This window comes from Dama dama, chromosome 13 (genome assembly GCF_033118175.1).
Source record: "Dama dama isolate Ldn47 chromosome 13, ASM3311817v1, whole genome shotgun sequence".
NCBI classification, from domain to species: domain Eukaryota; kingdom Metazoa; phylum Chordata; class Mammalia; order Artiodactyla; family Cervidae; genus Dama; species Dama dama.
The window spans coordinates 55778287-55798561 of NC_083693.1; the positions used below are offsets into that span (position 1 = coordinate 55778287).

At 36.7% G+C, this 20275-nt stretch overlaps 1 protein-coding gene across 1 annotated transcript in view; it reads left to right on the forward strand.

Moving 5' to 3' along the window:
• TTC6 (tetratricopeptide repeat domain 6) overlaps positions 1-20275 on the forward strand; it is a 186000-nt gene that overhangs the window by 135539 nt on the left and 30186 nt on the right. Inside the window, 8 exon segments of the mRNA XM_061159674.1 lie at positions 1721-1841; positions 3246-3396; positions 6153-6235; positions 7155-7231; positions 8245-8405; positions 14902-15036; positions 17772-17921; positions 18755-18895. Of these exon segments, the coding sequence (XP_061015657.1) occupies positions 1721-1841; positions 3246-3396; positions 6153-6235; positions 7155-7231; positions 8245-8405; positions 14902-15036; positions 17772-17921; positions 18755-18895 (1019 nt within the window).

The window sequence follows — 20275 nt, forward strand, 5'->3', positions numbered from 1 at the left end:
ACATCTGCCATCTGGCCAAACCCCTTTCTTCCTGTTCTTCCTAAAAGCCGCTTTCTCATATTTCCCTCTTCTCCATGTCTTGGGTTCCTTATCCCCTCTTTTCTATGCCATCACAATAATACAAATCCTTGTCAGTTGATTATTCAGAGCTGACCAACTTTATTTTGGCCTCAGTCCTTTCCTATAGGTTAGCCTAAGGAGTTTTATCTTTCATTAAATGGACCCTCAAGATATTTCTCTAAGCTAATAATAATATCTAACATTCATTAGACATTTCACAACTTTCCAGGCAGCACTATTCTAAATGCTATATAGGGAGTGTCTCAGTTACTCTTCAGAATAATGCTGTGAGGTAGGTACTATTATCATCTCCATTTTACTGATGAGAAAACTGATGCACAGAGGGGTTAAGTAATTCTAATACATTTTTCCCCCCCAAAGAGAATGTTTCTGTTTTCTAGAGCAACCACCCAAACTGCAGCTAACTTTCTCCTTGTTAGACAGTCATACTGTAAACTGAGCAGTCAAATGACCTTCAAGTGATTACTTAATCTGTGTGATCGTATACTTCCCATAATATAGTACTGTGAATATTTGTGTCCCAGCCTGTGAACATTATGTATCTTCTTTTTTTTTTTGGAAAACTTTCCCTTTTTAGCTAGAATGTGCTCAAGAAACTTGGAAGATGTAGATTATATGTTGTGTAAATCTCATCTAATTCACTGCATGTTTTTGAAAGTTGAGGGGGAAATGTGAGATGATCTCTAGACTGACTGGTTGTTGTTCAGTTGCTAAGTTGTGTCTGATTCTTTGTGATCCCATGGACTGCAGCACACCAGGCTTCCCTGTCCTTCAGTGTCTTCTGGAGTTTGCTCAGACTGCTGCCCATTGAGTTGGTGATGCCATCCAACTATCTCATTCTTTCTGACCCTCTTCTCTTCTGCCTTCAGTCTTTCCCAGCCTCAGGATCTTTTCCAGTGAGTTGTTTCTTCGCGTCAGGTGGCCAAAGTATTGGAGCTTCAGCTTCAGCATCAGTCCTTCCAATGAGTATTCAGGGTTGATTTCCTTTAGGATTGACTGACTAGACTGGTCACTGATGAAGACCACACACCCGGAGTCCTGAGAGGAGGTTACTTGTGCCCTATGCTTCTGTTATTTGGGACATGCATAGTCAACTTGCCTGCCTTAACTCCAAGGTCTCTGTGCATTGGAGTGGTCTCTTTGAGCTGCCTTCCTGGTTTATGTGTATAAGCCTGGCCTCTGCTGTCTGACCTATTCTGGGCTTGTACCTGTTGTTTGGCCAGTAATGATGCTTTCTTGTGTACCTGATAATAACAGGCCATCAAGGGTAATGGCACCTTTCTAACTGCAATTCACTGAAGTGAATCAGAGGTCAGATTCTAGGCCCATCTTTGACATTGGTTTGCATGGGCAATGTGGACCTTAATCTTTTCATTTGTAGATTACCTGGATTACCACCAGGATGTCTTCCAGCTCTAATGAATTTGTGAACCAGGATAATCACATTGTTATTTATAAACAAATGTACTTTTATATGTGAGTACTATTTTTTACTCACCAAGGAATTACGCCCATAGATATGTTTTATTTTATATAATATTAAAAAATAAGAATAATCTATAGGAAGGAGTATAGGATAAAATATAACTCAGATATGTTTGCTCACAACCTGAATAAGATATATACCTTTATTTTTAAGCTCTCATAAATGATGGCTACGAGAATCTTAGTTGTTTTCTACATCGGGGCATACTCTATGCAGATCTAAAACTTTGGTGGCTAGCAATTTGTGACTTTGAAGCCGTTATTTGTCTTGAAAGGTATGTTTTCTTTTTCATTCTTACTGATTTCACTTTTGTATAAAATTAAGAAAATACCACTAATGCAAGAAAAAGCTTTCTCCCTTCATCATTAGTAACTTTGCAAAAATGAGACAAATATAAAGTCATCCTAGAATTATAATACTACTTCCAAAAATGAGATCACTTCCAAAATAAGGACTGTTCTCAACATCTGTTTGCCTCAGATGCTTCTGCAAATTTTAGGGATTGAATGGGTTTGAGGAGAGTTTATATTCATGGATAACAAAATCAACCAGTAACTAAGAGCAGTTTGGGGATGACCAGGTTAGAACTTTTTGAAGTTAAGTTCATGGAAAATTGTCATCAAGTTCTAAAATAATGGCAAAATATTATGTTTGATATATCATTACAATGTACAATATATGACTCAATGGAAGGAAATCCTCTGTTTAGAACTTCTGACTGCATTTTGTTCAGTAATGCAGAAGAGAAAAGCGAATACCATTAGAATATAGGTTCAGGAAGAAACAGACTGAAGGTTATATACACTAGTCAGAAAACCAGACTGTAAAAACAGAATTTAATTAAATAATTCCCCTTCTTTCCAAAGAAGCATTCATTAAAATGGAAGTTGTCAGAAAGGTAACAAATTATGCCATTTTTGTGCCATCTGACAGACTGCTTACTTAGCTTCTTTGGGGTAAACATGGAACTTGACTTAGGAACGTCATGGAGCATGGCTTCATAGTGGCCACAGTGGTTTTCTTTGGGATATTTCTGAGTCAGGAAGAGAAAGAAGTGAGTTTCAGTTGCAGAAAGTCAGAAAGCGGGCAGTAGGCAAAAGGGTCAGGACTTCTACAAAGTTGGGCTAAGGATGTGTAGTTTCTTCATTTTGAAATAGAGGCATGGAACACAATTTCTAAAGTTCTACATTGAAAATTGTTTGCTTCTAAGAGAGAAAAACAGTATTTATTTGATATAGAAAAGCAGCTGGGTTAATAACTCTTTTGAGAGGATTTTTAACCCTAAGGCTTGCTGTTTCTTACTGTTCCACACCCTTTCTCAGGGAGAATATAACATAGACTGAGACAAAAGCTTTTGAGGATAACTAAGCTTGTTATTCAAGGTAAGTCAAGATTAAGTAAAGAAGAATGAAGTACTGCTAAGAGTCAAGAAAGCTTCAGGAAATCTATTCCTAGGACAAATCCTACAGATGTTTATTCCTTACTAAGGATTTTATAAAGGTGTTTGTAGTTTTTAATAGAAAGTAGTTAACTGATTTACTTTGCTTTAGTAAAACCCTGAGAATGAACCCTTCAATAAATTGCTGTATGTATTTTATTAGGTTCATTTATAATTGGAGAACATTTGGAATAGTCAAAGTGTCTAAGAATATTTTGCTTTGTCATTTTTTTTTTGAAGAACCATTACTTTGGCTTATATAAATATTGGCCTCATATATCTGCTACATCTGGATAACTACATTGAAGCCACTTCATATTTTTCTGAGGCTATTAGACATGACCCTATGTATATTCAAAGCTATATTTGTCGAGCAGAAGCCTATAGTAAGGTATCTAAAGTTTGAGATGCTTGATTTTTTTTTAAAAAGTTTTGATTTTCTGAATAGTTGTTCAATAGTATAATTTAAAATATATCTGTGTATTCTTTTTCAGCTAATTACAGAGCCTAGTGCATTTATAAGCAATGCATATTAGGTATTAAATAGATTCAGTTAATTAGAATTGCCCACTTATAAAGCCTCTCCTGATTCGGTGTGAATTTCTGTCTTTCATTTTCTTTTCTTTTTTTAAAAATAATGCCTTTTTTTCTTATTACAAAAGCTCTCTCTCTCTCTCTCTCTCTATATATATATATATATATATATATGTAATATATGTATGCAAATAATAAATTAAAAACTATCCACAATCTTATTCTCTATAATGGGACCTATGCACTGGATGGGATTAAATCATTCACATTTTCCTTTAAATTTGGTTTAAATTTTACAAGTTATTTAAATTAAAAAACTATGCTTAGTGTAAAATTCAAACAATGCAGTGAATAATAAAAGTTCTTCCTGACTCCAACCAAATTTTACTTTCCAGAGATATATAGTGTTAGCTGGTTGTGTCTACTTTTCAAAGCAGATATTCCTTTCTACTGCTCCACCGCTAACTACCCTGTCCAAGATACTGTCATTTCTCACTGGTTATTGCAGTAGCCTCCTGGTCTTGCTGCTTCTGTTCTTTATTCCTTTTTGATGGATTTTCAAAACAACAGCATAATGATCCCGTTAAAACATAAATCAGATTATTTTCCTTTTTTGCCTGGAACTCCTCCATAGCTTCCCTTGTGTGATCAGCATAAAAGCCAAATATCCTGCAAAAGCCGAAGGTTTGCAAGAGTTCATGTGAACCCGCTTCTCGTTACCTTTTGGCCCTCATCTCCTCCAAGTCCTCTCCTCACGTAGGTTTCAGTCAAGATAGGCTGTTATGCTATGGAAAAACAACAACAACAACAGGCCAAACTCCAAAGTCACCATCTTAAAATAACCAAATTTCTTGGTTTATTTCTTGCCCACACAACATGTCCATTGGGAGTTTGCTAGAGGCTCTGTTCTCATTGTCAACATCTCAGAAGCCAGTGTGACTAGAGTCCCACTCGAGTCCTTATCTTCCCGATGGTGGAGGTGGATGACCCTCGGCCAGTTTGCCACTGTCCCCAGGGAGAGTTTGCTCTTGATCCCTTTGGGAAGGGATGGGGATGGAGTGTGACCCTTTTGTGTCACTCCCTGTAGATGGAGCTGAGGCCTCATGCAGAAGTTTCCTCCGAGCATACTTAGAAACTAAAGCACTAGCATAATACCAAGGTGTAAGGTCATATATTCAAAGACTCATTGTGAGGGGGCACATATCTCTTCACAGTAATGGTTGAGTAAATTACATTGTATTTACACTCTAGAGCATTATGTAGTCGATAAAAAGAATAATTAGAACTATACCAGCTGATTTGGAGGGATTACCGAGATACTCTAGAGCAAGCTTTAGAAGAGTATAAAGTGTGTACAGTAAGATCCCATGTAGATGAAACAGTGACAAACCAAACCCTGTATATGTATATAGAAGAATACCTTTGCTTACAGTGTGGATTCAGCCTCGAGGGTAAATCTGATTTCATGCTGCCTGGAGAAGTTCAATCTCAGGAAATTTTGTAAAGACCAGAGAATGAGCCTCCATCATTCCCAGTCAAGATTTTCTCAGTGTATAGATACGTCCATTGTTGGAACCAGGTGGATCAATGTAAACATATGACGAGGTGGTTTATTAATTACACCAACCTGGTCAGTCAGTTTGAGAAGCAGCAGGCCGGAAGTTGCACAGTTAAACACATCTCAAACTCCTTTCTTTTGAATTCCCTCTTGACATGACCCACTCTGTATGTCTGCTTCCATGTACAAATATGTTTTGATCAACATGTCAGCCTAGTAAGAGGAGTCATTTGTTGTCCCAGGTTGATTTTGCTGGAATCTGTTTAGTTCCTCCTTTTGTAACATACCTAATGCTGGGAAAGATTGAGGGCAGGAGGAGAAGGGGATGACAGAGGATGAGATGGTTGGATGGCATCACCGATTCAATGGACATGAGTTTGGGTAGACTTTGGGAGTTGGTGATGGACAGGGAGGCCTGGCGTGCTGTGGTTCATGGGGTCACAAAGAGTCGGACACGACTGAGCAACTGAACTGAACTGAATGTTGTAAAAATTTGTACAAATCCAGATTATGCTATGTAACCTGTATTAAGAAAAGAATCAATGTTTACTTTTCACTGTATATTTATTTTAAAACGTATCTTTTTTTTTTCAGCATTGTTGTAGTTTGTTTTACTCATTCATTTTACCCTATAAGTGCAAGCTTGTTTTTCCTCTCTTAGTTTTAACTGGAATTGACTTTTTATTTTACCTTCCTTTGTGATCTAGTTTATTAGCATGAGTAATGTTTGGTGTAAAAGATGCTATGGTTGAGGGAGAAAAACTGAAAAGCTAGAGAAAAAGTGAAACAAAAGAAACTAGAATACATGATATAATCATATTTATCTAAAACTATTTATTTGTGGGTCTGTGTAATCATTCTTCAAACTTAAAAGATAATTTAAAAAAACAGAAGACTTAGCATCTTGTTTTTTTTTTTTTTTTTTACTTCACTGTATCCCACGTTCATTGAGCAATTCCTGCACGATTTCTGTATTGAAGAATGGGAGAAAATAAATATCAGAAAGGAAGCAATTAGTATTATTATGAGCTAAATTTCTGTTTATCACTCAACAGTTGCACAAACTGAAAAAGTCGGTAAGAGAGTTATCTTATGCTATCCACCTTCAGCCAGATGGAATCCAATTATATATAATAAGGTATGAGCATAGAAATAGAATTCTTCTTGGGATAACTTAGAATCTGAGCTAGCTGTTGGAATCCTTAGTTCTTTCTTGATCCTCCTAACCTCTTTGTTTTACATTTAATCTCCCAGGAATGGCCATCTCTCAACCAGCAAGTCAAATATAATTACTGTTTTCATTGAATTTTAAGATAATTTATGCAATAAGCAGATTTTTCCCTTTGTTCTATCCTTGTTTCAAAACACAGCTATCTCGTATTTAAGTTCTTTGAGACCTCTCTAGATTACTGGTTAGATAGTTATCCCAGATTTCATGAAAGTGAGGCAATATATTTTGATTGTGTCTACAGAGGTACCAAGTATAAACCTTGGATAATTCGGTGGGAAAAAAAAAGAAACACAATACTTTGAACTGTATTTCAGATCCAGTAGAGTTTGCTATGAAAGGACCCATTGCAAATTATGAGTTATCACTACCAAAAATATAATTACTAACATGGGAAATGGATTTACAGATGTGGGAAAATGGACTGGAACAGTGCTTTCTGATAAGAGCTTGCTTTATGTTTTAACTCTTGAACCACATTTTAACAATTTATGTAAATACTTCTCCCTTTTTATGTCCCCTTGACGTGTGTTTAGTGTTAAAATTTCTCAGCAGCAGAGTGTAACATTTTAAATACTGATAATTAAAAAAAGACGTGAGTATTTTACTTTCAGCTTCCTATTTGCTAAATTGTTTTGTTCTCACATTTCCATGCTAATTGGCTTACTTAGACGTACACAAATATTCATATGTTTCACATTGTTTTTGTCATATCTATGTAAGTATGAATAAACATAATTTAAGATCTTAAGTAATATAAAAATATTTATCTTAGAAAAATACAGATTATTTTTAGCTGCTTAGATTTAAAGAGTGTTATTTCTTTCAGAGGACAGTATCTTCTTAGGATGAGATGCTATGATCTTGCAAAGTTCACTATTTATCAGGTAGCAGAAATGAACAAAGGTAAATATAATCAATGCCTTAATTTTAAAATACTTCTTTAATCTTTTTATACTATTTGTTATGCTTCTGAACTATGGTGTTGGAGAAGACCCTTGAGAGTCCCTTGGACTGCAAGGAGATCCAACCAGTCCATCCTAAAGGAGATCAGTCCTGGGTATTCATTGGAAGGACTGATGCTGAAGCTGAAACTCCAATACTTTGGCCACCTCATGAGAAGAGTTGACTCATTGGAAAAAACCCTGATGCTGGGAGGGATGGGGTTGGCAGGAGAAGGGGACGACAGAGGATGAGATGGTTGGATGGCATCACCGACTCAATGGACATGGGTTTGTGTAGACTCTGGGAGCTAGTGATGGACAAGGAGGCCTGGAGTGCTGTGGTTCATGGGGTCGCAAAGAGTCAGACACAGCTGAGTGACTGAACTGAACTGAACTGATAGCTATATATAGCTAGCACAAAGAGTTCACTTGAAAGTCAGAGTTGGATTTTGAAACTTTAAAACATCAATTTTGCATGTATATAATCAATTTGTAAAATGCCTCATAACCTGGTGAATTTTGTGAGAGATTATTATGTGTGTGTGTGTGTGTGTGCGCGCTCAGTCATGTTTGATTCTTTGCAACCCCATGAACCATAGCTCATCAGGCTCCTCTGTTCATGTAGTTTTCCAGGCAAGAATACTGGAATGGGTGCCATTTCCTACTCCAGGGGATCTTTCTGTCCCAGGGATCGAATCCACATCTCTTGTATCTCCTGCATTGGCAGGTGGATTCTTTACCACCTGGAAAGCCCCGAGATTATTACAGGCTATATCAAACTTACACTATTATTTTTTTTGTTTGTAATTGGAATGTCTTATTGTCTGTTGATAATAAATAGATTTTAGTATCATATTGATTTATTAAATTCATATTGTAAACACAGAATATTGAATTGCTTGACTGCCTAGAAACAGTTAGATCGAAGTCCTAGATATTTGGCAAAGTTACTGATAAACGTTCTTTTCCTTTCAGGTCTCATTGAGTTGAGTCCTATTCAGCAGGCACTCATTTATTCCTTTTGTGAGAACCATGACAAGGCCGTCCAGGTCTTGGATGGGATCATGGTAAACAAGCCTGATGTCCCCATGTGTATTCTGTTAGCAAAAGCTCAAATGAAGGCCAAGAGAAACAAGGTGAAAAACGTTTCAGTCATGTTTACTAAACCTATTCATGGAATTGTTATATTGTGCTTAGAATTACAGCTTATATATACGTTTTTTAACAAAATAAATCATGCCATTCATTTCTTGATTCTTCTGTTAATTAACATTTAGGTTATTCCCTTTTTTTTTTCTTCGTCTTAAGAGTAAGTTTGCTACAAGCACTCATTTTCATGTCGTCTGTTAACATTGCTGGAACATAGAAAATGTAAATGTTTGACTTTCAAGAAAATGGCACATAGTTCCATAGGTTTCTACCAATTTATTCTTGCACCTGTGGTGTATGAGTATTATTGCTTATCTCCACCCTATGGTAACTGGTATTGTCAACTTTATTTTTGTCAATTTGGTGCATAAAACTGTCTCATTGTGGTCTTAGTTCACATTTTTCAGTTTGAGTGAAAGATCGAGGCATCATTTTATAGGTTAATAGCCACTCATATTTCCTGTTCTATCCATTTCCTGTACACATTTTTGTTTGTCTTGTTCATATTGATTTTTGGAATTGAAGAAGTAAGTTCTATGTATTAATCCTTGGTTGGTGGCATGTGTGTCATATATTCTCTTAAAATTTGTGCCTGCTTTTAAAATTTTCTTTATGATGTCTTTTAATGAGCAGAGGGTCTTAATTGTAATGTACTTGACTATATCTACTTTTTGTTTCATTGTCGCAGCCTCAAAAAAATTCTCGTTTGGACTTTCCTGGTGGTCCAGTGGCTAAGACTCTGCGCTCCCAATGCAGGGGGCCTGGGTTCAATTCCTGGTCAGCTAACTAGATCCCACATGCCACAACCTGACACAGTCAAATAAATAAATAAAAAATATTAAAAAAAATTATTGTTTAAAAATTCCCTTTCTACACCAGGATCGTAAGATGTTTCCCCATATTTTCTTCTAAGAGTTTAGAAGTTTTGCTTTTCAAATTTAAGATCTCAGTTCAGTTCGGTTCAGTCACTCAGTTGTGTCCGACTCTTTGCAACCCCATGAACTGCAATATGCCAGGCTTCCCTGTCCCTCACCAACTCCTGGAGGTTGCTCAAACTCATGTCCAACAAATTCATGATGCCATCCAATCGTCTCATCCTCTGTCGTCCCCTTCTCCTCCTGCCTTCAATCTTTCCCAGCATCAGGGTCTTTTCTAATGAGTCAGCTCTTCGCATCAGGTGGCCAAAGTATTGCAGTTTCAGCTTCAGCATCAGTCCTTCCAATGAACACCCAGGACTGATTTCCTTTAGGATGGACTGGTTGGATCTCCTTGAAGTCCAAGGGACTCTCAAGAGTCTTCTCCAACACCACAGTTCAAAAGCGTTAATTCTTCGACATTCAGCTTTCCCAACTCTCACATCCATACATGACTACTGGAAAAGCCATAGCTATGACTTAAAAGACCTTTGTTGGCAAAGTAATTAATGTCTCTGCTTTTCAATATGTTATCTGGGATGGTCATAGCTTTTCTTCTAAGGAGCAATTGTCTTTTAATTTCATGGCTGCAATCACCATCTGCAGTGATTTTGGAGCCCCCCAAAATAAAGTCTCTCACTGTTTCCGTTGTTTCCCCATCTAGTTGCCATGAAGTGATGGGACCAGATGTCATGATCTTAGTTTTCTGAACGTTGAGCTTTAAGTCAACTTTTTCAGTCTCCTCTTTCATCAAGAGGCTCTTTAGTTCTTCACTTTCTGCCTTAAGGGTGGTGTCATCTGCATATCTGAGGTTATTGTTATTTCTCATGGCAATCTTGATTCCAGCTTGTGCTTCATCCAGACTGGGCATTTCTCATGATGTACTCTGCATATAAGTTAAATAAGCAGGGTGACAATATACACCCTTTACTCCTTTTCCTATCTGGAACCAGTCTGTAGTTCCATGTCCAGTTCTAACTGTTGCTTTCTGACCTGCATACAGGTTTCTCAAGAGGTGGTCTGGTCTCGGGTCAGGTGGTCTGGTATTCCCATCTCTGTCAGAATTTTCTTCAGTTTATTGTGATCCACACAGTCAAAGGCTTTGGCACAGTCAATAAAGCAGAAATAGATGTTTCTCTGGAACTGTCTTGCTTTTTCGATGATCCAGTGAATGTTGGCAATTTGATCTCTGGTTCCTCTGCCTTTTCTAAAACCAGCTTGAAGAACGTCTGGAAGTTCACGTTTCATGTACTGTTGGCTTAAGTCTGGCTTGGAGAATTTTGAGCATTCCTTTGCTAGCATAAGAGATGAGTGCAATTGTGCGATAGTTTGAGCATTCTTTGGCATTGTCGTTCTTTGGGATTGGAATGAAAACTGATCTTTTCCAGTCCTGTGGCCACTGCTGAGTTTTCCAAATTTGCTGGCATATTGAGTGCAGCACTTTCACAGCATCATCTTTTTGGATTTGAAATAGCTTAACTGGAATTCCATCACCTCCACTAGCTTTGTTCATAATGATGCTTCCTAAGGCCCACTTGACTTCACATTCCAGGATATCTGGCTCTAGGTGAGTGATCACACCATTGTGGTTATCTGGATCTTTTGTGAAGATCTTTTTTGTATAGTTCTGTGTATTCTTGCCACTTCTTCTTAATATCTTCTGCTTTTATTAGGTCCATACCATTTCTGTCCTTTATGGTGCCCATCTTTGCATGAAAAGTTCCCTTGGTATCTAATTTTCTTGAAGAGATTCCTAGTTTCACTTTCTATTGTTTTCGTCTATTTCTTTGCATTGATCACTGAGGAAGGCTTTCTTATCTCTCCTTGCTAATTCTTTGGAACTCTGCATTCAGATGCTTATATCTTTCCTTTTCTCCTTTGCCTTTCACTTCTCTTCTTTTCTCAGCTATTTATAAGGCCTCCTCAGACAACCGTTTTGCCTTTTTGCATTTCTTTTTCTTTGGGTTGGTCTTTATCACTACCTCCTGTACAAAGTCATGAACCTCCGTCCATAGTTCTTCAGGCACTCTATCAGATCTAATCCCTTGAATCTATTTGTCACTTCCACTGTATAATCATGAGGGATTTGATTTAGGTTATACCTGAATGGGCTAGTGGTTTTCCCCACTTTCTTCAATTTAAGTCTGTATTTGGCAATAAGGAGTTCATGATCTGAACCACAGTCAGCTCCCCGTCTTGTTTTTGCTGACTGTATAGAGCTTCTCCATCTTTGGCTGCAAAGAATATAATCAGTCTGATGTCGGTGTTGGCCATCTGGTGATGTTCATGTGTAGAGTCATCTCTTGTGTTGTTGGAAGAGGGTGTTTGCTATATCCAGTGCGTTCTCTTAGCAAAACTCTGCTAGCCTTTGCCCTGCTTCATTTGTATTCCAAGGCCAAATTTCCTGTTACTCTAGATGTCTCTTGACTTCCTACTTTTGCATTCCATTCCCCTATGATGAAAAGGATATCTTTTTTGGGTGTTAGTTCTGAAAGGTCTTGTAGGTCTTCATAGAACCATTTAATTTTAGCTTCTTCAGCATTACTGGTTGGGGCATAGACTTGGATCACTGTGATATTGAATGGTTTGCCTTGGAAACGAACAGAGTTCATTTTGTCATCTTTGAGTTTGCACCCAAGTACTGCATTTTGGACTCTTTTGTTAACTATGATGGCTACTCCATTTCTTCTAAAGGAATCTTGGCCATAGTAGTAGATGTAATGGTCTTCTGAGTTAAATTAGCCCATTCCAGTCCATTTTAGTTCACTGATTCCTAAATTTTTGATGTTCACTCTTGCCATTTCCTGTTTGGCCACTTCCCATTTACTGTGATTCACGGACCTAACATTCCAGGTCCCTATGCAATATTGTTCTTTGCAGCATTGGACTTTACTTCTAAGACCAGAGGACGTTGTTTTTGCTTTGGCTTCATCTCTTCATTCTTTCTGAAGTTATTTCTCCACTCTTTTCCAGTAGCATATTTGGCACCTACCAACCTGGGGAGTTCATCTTTCAATGTCCTATCTTTTTGCCTTTTCATACTGTTCATGGGGTTCTCAAGGCAAGAATACTAAAGTGGTTTGCCATTCCCTTCTCCAGTTTAAGATCTCACTCTACCCTAAATAGATATTTTTGAATGTGAGATATTGATAAAATTTCAATTTTCCCCATATGGATACTCAGATGTTCCAGTATCATTTACTGAAGTGTTCTCCTCAATCAAAGATTTAAGTAGTACGTCTGTCCTGTTGTAGCTTTTCATGTATATATGGGACTGATTTGGCGTTTTCTATTCTGTTCTTTTGGTCAATATTTCTACCCCTGACTTAATAATACAATGTCTTAATTACTGTTTCTTTATTGTAATTCTTGACATCCGGTAGAGCAAGTCATCACAGCATATTTTCTCAGGAAATCCCTGGTTATTTTTCATCCTTTTCTCTTCCATACACATTTTAAATTCAGCTTGTCAAGAGTCATTAAAAACCCTGGTGGGAGCCTATAGCACAGGGAGCTCAGCTCAGTGCTCTAAGATGATCCAGATGGGTGGGATGGGGTGGGGGGGAGGTAGGTCCGAGAAGGAAGGGATATGTGTATGCATATAGCTGATTCACTTCTTTGTACAGCAGAAACTAACACTGTTGTAAATATCTATGCTCAGTCATTCAGTTGTGTCTGACTCTTTGCAATCACATGAACTGTAGCCCTCCAGACTCCTGTCTGTGGGATTTTCCAGGCAAGAATACTGTAGTGGGTTGCCACTATGCCTCAATAAAAAGAACAGCAACAAGAAATCCTGCTGGAATTTTGACTGAATTGCATTGACTCTCTAGGTTATTTTAGGGATCATTGACACTTTTATGATATTGAATTCCTTCTTGGGAATAACCCTAAATTTCCTTTAACCTCCCTGCCTCCCTGACATTGCTCTGTTAGAAATCTGAGGTCACTTTTGGTTGCCCTTTATACCAAATCAATAGTCATGTTCTCTTGGTTCTACTTTCTAAATATATCTCTCAAATCCACTTCCTTTCTCTGTTTCTCTGGTCATTAGTCCTAATTCAGAACATATTTTTAGTTTGCTTGACTTAATATGACAGAGTTATAAGTCTTCAAAGTTTTTATCCCCATGGCCACCAGAATATTGTGTTTAGAATGTAAATATGCCTTCCCTGCAAACCTCACAAGGACAACTACTACTTTCTATAGTAGTGAAGGAAAGAGAGGTGGGACAGCAGCTGAAGGAGAAAGCAAGAGGAAGTGAAGATGTGTTCATTTTAAAGTAAATGTGGTGGAAGACTGTAGGGAGTCAAGGAGACAATGAAGGGGCAGAGATTCAGAAGTGGAAGGAACTAGCAGATTCTGTGGGGATGAGTTGGGGTCAAAGGCACAGCTTAAGGAGTTAGCTCTGAGAAGAAGAAAGGAAACCATCCAAAGACAGGAGAGAAACAGATGGAAATGAAGAAGATAGAGGGACTTTGAAAATTAAAAAGGAGGAAAACTGAGAATTTGATTGGTGTATTTTCTGTAGCAAGGTCTTGCCTTTAATGTTGAAAGTGAAATTCTGTCAGTCGTGTCTGACTCTGTACGATCCCATGAACTATACAGTCCATGGAATTCTCCAGGTCAGAATACTGGAGTGGATAGCTGTTACCTTCTCCAGGGGATCTTCCCAACCCAGGGATTGAACCCAGGTCTTCCCTCATTGCAGGCAGATTCTTGACCAGCTGAGCCACTGAATGTTGAGATGGACTGTAAATATGTGGCGGAAACCAAGGGTGGGCACAAGGACACCGCATATCCAAGTTAAACCTCATCGTTTCTTTAGCAATTTCATGTAAATTTCATGTAATTAAGTAGGCTAAAGAGTCATAATCATCTGCATTTCTACACAGATTAATATACAGAGACACTAATTATGAAAAGCTGTCTTTATCTGGGAAATTGAATTTTTTCATTAATGAATTTCAACTCTTTTGGCAAAATAGTTTAAATGGGTAATTTTTGATGTTAGTTTATTGTCTCGTGTCAGTGGAACCCTGTTGAGAGCACAGCAGAACAAAATAAAGGGTGATTCAAACTGCCTCAGAGATTGTCAGTAGAGAACTTTTACTACATAACAGCCGGCCAGCATTCCCTTCAGGAGACTTGGTAGGCAACTGGTCATAAACTGGTCTATAAATTGAAGTCTGATTTAAGACTATGAGAAAATACCCTTTAGAATTTAGAAATTAGTCTTGTATGGCTCTATTTCATAGATTAAACTCACATAAATTTTCACAAAAAAGAAAAGAATTTAGAAATTACAGTTCCAAAAGTCCATTTGTGTAAGCCTACTTATATACCTCCTTATAGGCCAGGCACATTGGTAGGTCAGACTCCCGACCTGGGTCCTCTGTCGCTGTGCCCTGACAAGATCCATGTCTTTACCAGATCTGTGTGTCCTCATGTGAAATGAGTGTAAGGCTGTGCACTCAGGATTCCCTTTACTATGTAGCCTGTCATGTTAAATAAACATTATAGAGAAACATTATCTTCCCTCACTCTCTCTTTTTTAAAATCTTTATAGGAAGCCATGAGAATGTTTAAAAAGGCCTTGGATCTCATTTCTTATTCTGATAAAGGACTGAATCCCTTAGCAGCTTCTGCAGACTGTCTGTATCACTTGGGTCTTTGTTACATGGAGGAAGGCAGCTTACAACTGGTATTTTGTGTATTTAGGCACATAAGTTTTTCATGGTTTTAGAAATTATTTCCTTACATTCAGTTCCATTTCCAAAGGCCACCTAAGCAGTGAGGGACCAGACCAAAGCTTCTCGTAAAGCTTGGCTTACTATAGTCAGTCTGCACACTTAAAACCTACTATGTTGTTTTATTTATTCAACACGTTTTATTAATGCTTGTTTGTCAGCAATATTCTAAAGACTAATGTGTGTTTCCCACAATAAATCTAATTGTAAGAAATTATTATAGCAAAATAATTTCATCACTTAGTATAAATTTACTTACCACATTGTCAGTACTTTGAGTGCATCAATGTCATGCAGGATAAATGGAAAACAATTAGGACACTGATTTCCTTTATTGACAATTGAACAATTAAAATCAGAGTAAATTGGCTGTTAAGATGACCAGGTTCATTGAAAACCAGTTGATTCAATTATTAAGTATTTATCTATTAGGTTGGTGCAAAAGTAATTGCAGTTTTGGACCTTGAACTTTAAATCATTATAGCTAGGCTCAAACAAATCCTTATTTTTTTTAATTTAATTTTATTTTTAACTGGAGGATAATTACTCTACAATATTGAGACAATTTCTGCCATATATCAAACATGAATCGGCCATAGGTATAATTAATTTTAATTAATTAAAATAGGAACCATTATAATCAACATATTTTTGCCAACAAGAAATAAGTTTATTTATTCCTGTAGTGTAAAAATCTGTGCTTCAGGATTTGATGAACTGTTGGAAAGCATTTTCTGCATCCTGCTTCCTGTGGAAGCGTTTTCCCTGCAAAAAGTTGTCAAGATGCTTGAAGAAGTGATAGTCGGTTGGCAAGAGATCAAGTGAATATGGTGGATGAGGCAAAACCGTAGCCCAACTCATTCAACTTTTGAAGCATTGGTTGTGCGACATACAATCGGGCATTGTTATGGAGGAAAACTGGGCCCTTTCTGTTGACCGATGCCATCTTGTAGGCATTGCAGTTTTCTGTGCATCTCATTGATTTGCTGAGCATACTTCTCAGCTGTAATGGTTTCACTGGGATTCAAGAAGCTGTAGTGGATCAGACCAGCAGCAGAACACCAAACAGTGAGCATGACCTTTTTTTGGTGCAAGTTTGGCTTTGGGAAGTGCTTTGGACCTTCTTCTTTGTCCAGCCACTGAGCAGGTCATGGCCAGTTGTATAAAATCCACTTTTTGTCACACCCTGATTGAGAAATGATTCATTGTTGTGTAGAATCAAGGGAAGACGACACTTCAGAACGACAATGTTTTCCATTTCCAGTCAGCTCACGAGGCACCCACTTATCAAACTTTTTCACCTTTCCAGTTTGCTTCAAATGAAGAATGACTGTAGAATGGTTGACATTGAGTTCTTCGGCAACTTCTCATGTAGTTGTAAGAGGATCAGCTTTGATGATGGTTCTCAGTTTTCGTTGTCAACTTCCAAAGGCCAGCCACTGTGCTCCTCATCTTCAAGGCTCTTGTCTCCTTTGCAAAACTTTTTGAACCACCGCTGTGCTGTACATTTATTAGCAGTTCTTGGGACAAAATCGTTGTTGATGTTGTGAGTTGTCTCCGCTGCTTAATAACCTATTTTGAACTCCAATAAGAAAATCGCTCAAATTTGCTTTTTTGTCTAACATCATTTCCATAATCTAAAATAAATATAAAATAAACAGCAATAAGTCATTAGCAAAAAAAATAAAGTGAGAAATGTGTATTAAAATGACATAATGTAACCACATTTATTTAAGAATGTATTCTAATATCAAATGGCAAGTTTCAACACTGCAAAAACCAAAATTATGTTTGCACCAACCTAATAATATTTGGCTATTTTATACAATTCTCCATTTTGAAATTTTCACTGATATGATAAATATGTAAATGACATATCATTGGCTCTTTTTGAATATTTCACAACTACACAGACACACACACAGACAGACATACCCACACACCATTCCAGTCCTTATATTCATAGGGGTGGATGGTGTCTGAGACCTATATCTTCATAACTTTAAAAGAGAATTGCACTTGATTAGTTTTCCATTAAGAAATTACAATACATATGAGATTAATTACAAATATTTTTCATGTTCTTAGTCCTTTGGACAAGCAGGGGAAACCTAGTTTTGCTTTAAATGTTAGAAAAAATTTTGGAGTTCTTTTGTTTTGAAATTTTGTAACTATGTATCTGCTGGTCTTCATGGGAAATAATAAATAGGAAGTGTGATTTCTTTGAAGAAACACAGTAAGACACATAATGATTAAAGTCCTCTTAGGGTCTTCCCTGGTAGCCCAGTGGCTAAGACTCAGTGTTCCCAACGCAGGGGACCTAGGTTTGATCCCTAGTCAGGGATCTACATCCCACATGCTGCAACTAAAGATCCTGCATACCACAGCTAAGACCCGGTGCTGCCAAATATATACATAAATGAATTTTTTTTTTAAATTACAGCTCCAAATGTATTGTAACAACCTGAATTATGTAGACATTAGTCTGTGAATAAGGGAACCTGTAAATTATAATAAACCTGGGTCATTCATATACTTTGGCTCCACAAGGTTCACTGGGAAAAACATATTTAAAATGACCAAAAAATAAAAACTTTTCAATAATAGTTATGTACTGTAATGTATTAACTTTTTAACTAATATATTCTACTCACTGAATGATTTGCTTTTTACCAATATGCTCTTCTAGGCTTTTGATTCCTTTACAAAAGCTGTGAGAGCAAATCCCGATTTTCCAGAAGTCTTTTATCACCGTGGGCTTTGTAAAGTCAGACTCCACAAGAGTGGCTCCATCCTGGATTTCAATCGTGCAATTACCCTTGATCCAAAACATTACCAGGTATTTAAACAGGTGATCGCTCTGGTTTGGAGAGTGTGTTAAATTTGCTAATACTATTAAATCTTTAAGTGTTATTGTTATCAGTTAGCAACAGCTACTTTTATCTACTTTTAAGTTGTTTTAATAATCTATGTATTATCTGTATTTTCCATTGAACTGAAAGTATGATTTCCAACAGGGATATTATATAGGTAAAAGTGCTTTGTGAATTTTAATGTATATAAATTTGTTAATATTTTAATGTACCGATTAATCATTATGATTTTATATACTATATTATATAAATAAATTTATTTACTTCTTGCTTTGCTGTTACATTGTATCCTGCCTTTTAAGAGACTATAGAGACAATATAAAATCCAATAGATGAAACTCCATTGGATCTTGATTTTAAAAGTGTATGAAATTTGAATATGGATGAAATATCAGATGATTTTAGGGAAATACTATTAATTTTTTAGATATACAGTGGTAACACGGTTGTGTAGGAGAATGTCTTCTTCGAAGAAGATGTATACTGAAAGACTTGGGGTGAATTTTTAAAATGTCTACAATTTATTTTCAAATTGTTCAGGAAAAATTAGATAACAACAAAATTACAAAATGTTAATAATTATTGAATCCAGGTGGTAGGTGTATGGATGTTCACTGTACTATTCTTTCAATATTCTGTGAGTTTGAAATTTTCTTAATAAAAGAGAGTGACAAAAAGTCTGATTTATATCATATTTGGATGGCATAAATTTGTTCCAACTACCATATATATTTTGGCAGAACTGATGCTTTTATTGAAATAATCTGTTTCTGCTTTCTTCCTATCTTTCTCTGAAAAGGCATATTTAAGTCGAGTAGCCTACTATGGTTTGAAAGGCAGATACTCCAAAGCAATCTTGAGTTGTAATGAGGCCATTAAAATTTACCCTCAGAGTGTGCGTGCCTATGTCTACAGAGGAGTTCTGAAATACTACAGCAGGGTAAGGAATTTCCTACCTTAACCTCTGGTATTTTAGAATGTGTGGCTGCTCAGATGCCAAGGAGGGACTCACTTCCCCTTTCTCTCTGTGAAAGGAGAATTGCCATGGAATGAAGGCAGAACTACATAGAAGGTGTTACACTTTGACAGTACATCAAAAGAGATTTCAATTAATGATTTTTCATAAATCAGTGATATTTATTTTTGACATTTATATTTTAAATGGCATTAATTATATATATTTTATTAAGGAAATAGTATTCATTATAGAGAATTTGGAAAATATAATGAAAATATAATGAGGAAGAAAGAAGATTAAAATCACCTGATTCCCTACCATCAGATGGTAATTCCTGAGAGCACTTTGGTGTATTTCATTTGGCCTTTTTTTCCTAATAAAATATATACTTCCAAAAACTGGGACTGTGCTAGTTAAATAATCTGTGTTGTACCCTGCTTCTTATATTTAATCTTTGAAGATGATACCAGTTTTAATGACTGCATATTATTCCATCATAGTATATTTTAACCACTTTATTGTTGGGCATTTGGATTGTTTGATTTTTTTTTTTTACTATTTTAAATAATGCACATAGAACAAAATCAAAGGTTATGGTTCCTAAATGGATATTACTGAATTAAAAGGTGTGAGCAACACTACTGATGTCTAATGCTTCTTGGCATATTTTTTTTCTCCCTATTTTTCTTTTCTGACATTTCTTTGTAGATATTTCATATGAAATATTTTGCAAATAATACCATAAAACAAAGGTAAGACCTTGCATTACCTTTTAATTCTGTGAAAATTACTGTCTATAAAAATGGATGATCTAAGTTATCAGGGAAGCATCCAAGAGAAGCAAAAGAGAACGTGGGTAGAAAACATGACAATTATGTGATATGACAGTACTAGTGACAGAAGCAAGCCAGCTCTGGTGAATGTTTGTTGGGTGAATTAGCTTGCTTCTCTTTTATCCATAAGAAATTTTTTTTTTCCTTGCTATATAGTAATAGGGGTCTTCCCAGGTGGCGTTAGTGGTAAAGAATCTGCCTGTCAATGCAGGAGACGCAGGTTTGATCCCTTGGTAGGGAAGATCCTTTGGAGTAGGAAATGGCAATCCACTCCAATATTCTTGCCTAAAAAATTTGACGGACAGAGGAGTCTGGCAGGCTATAGTCCATAGAGTTGCAGAGTCGGACACAACAGAGCAAATGAGCACACACACACATATAGCAACAATGGAAAAAAGATAATCATTAATAGTTGTTTGTATGTTGAATTTTATTTGCAAGTGAGAAAAACTATAATAACAGTTCCTACCAAGGGACCTTCTTAATTAATTCTGTAAAAGATTACTTTGATTGTCTTAATTTCACGAAT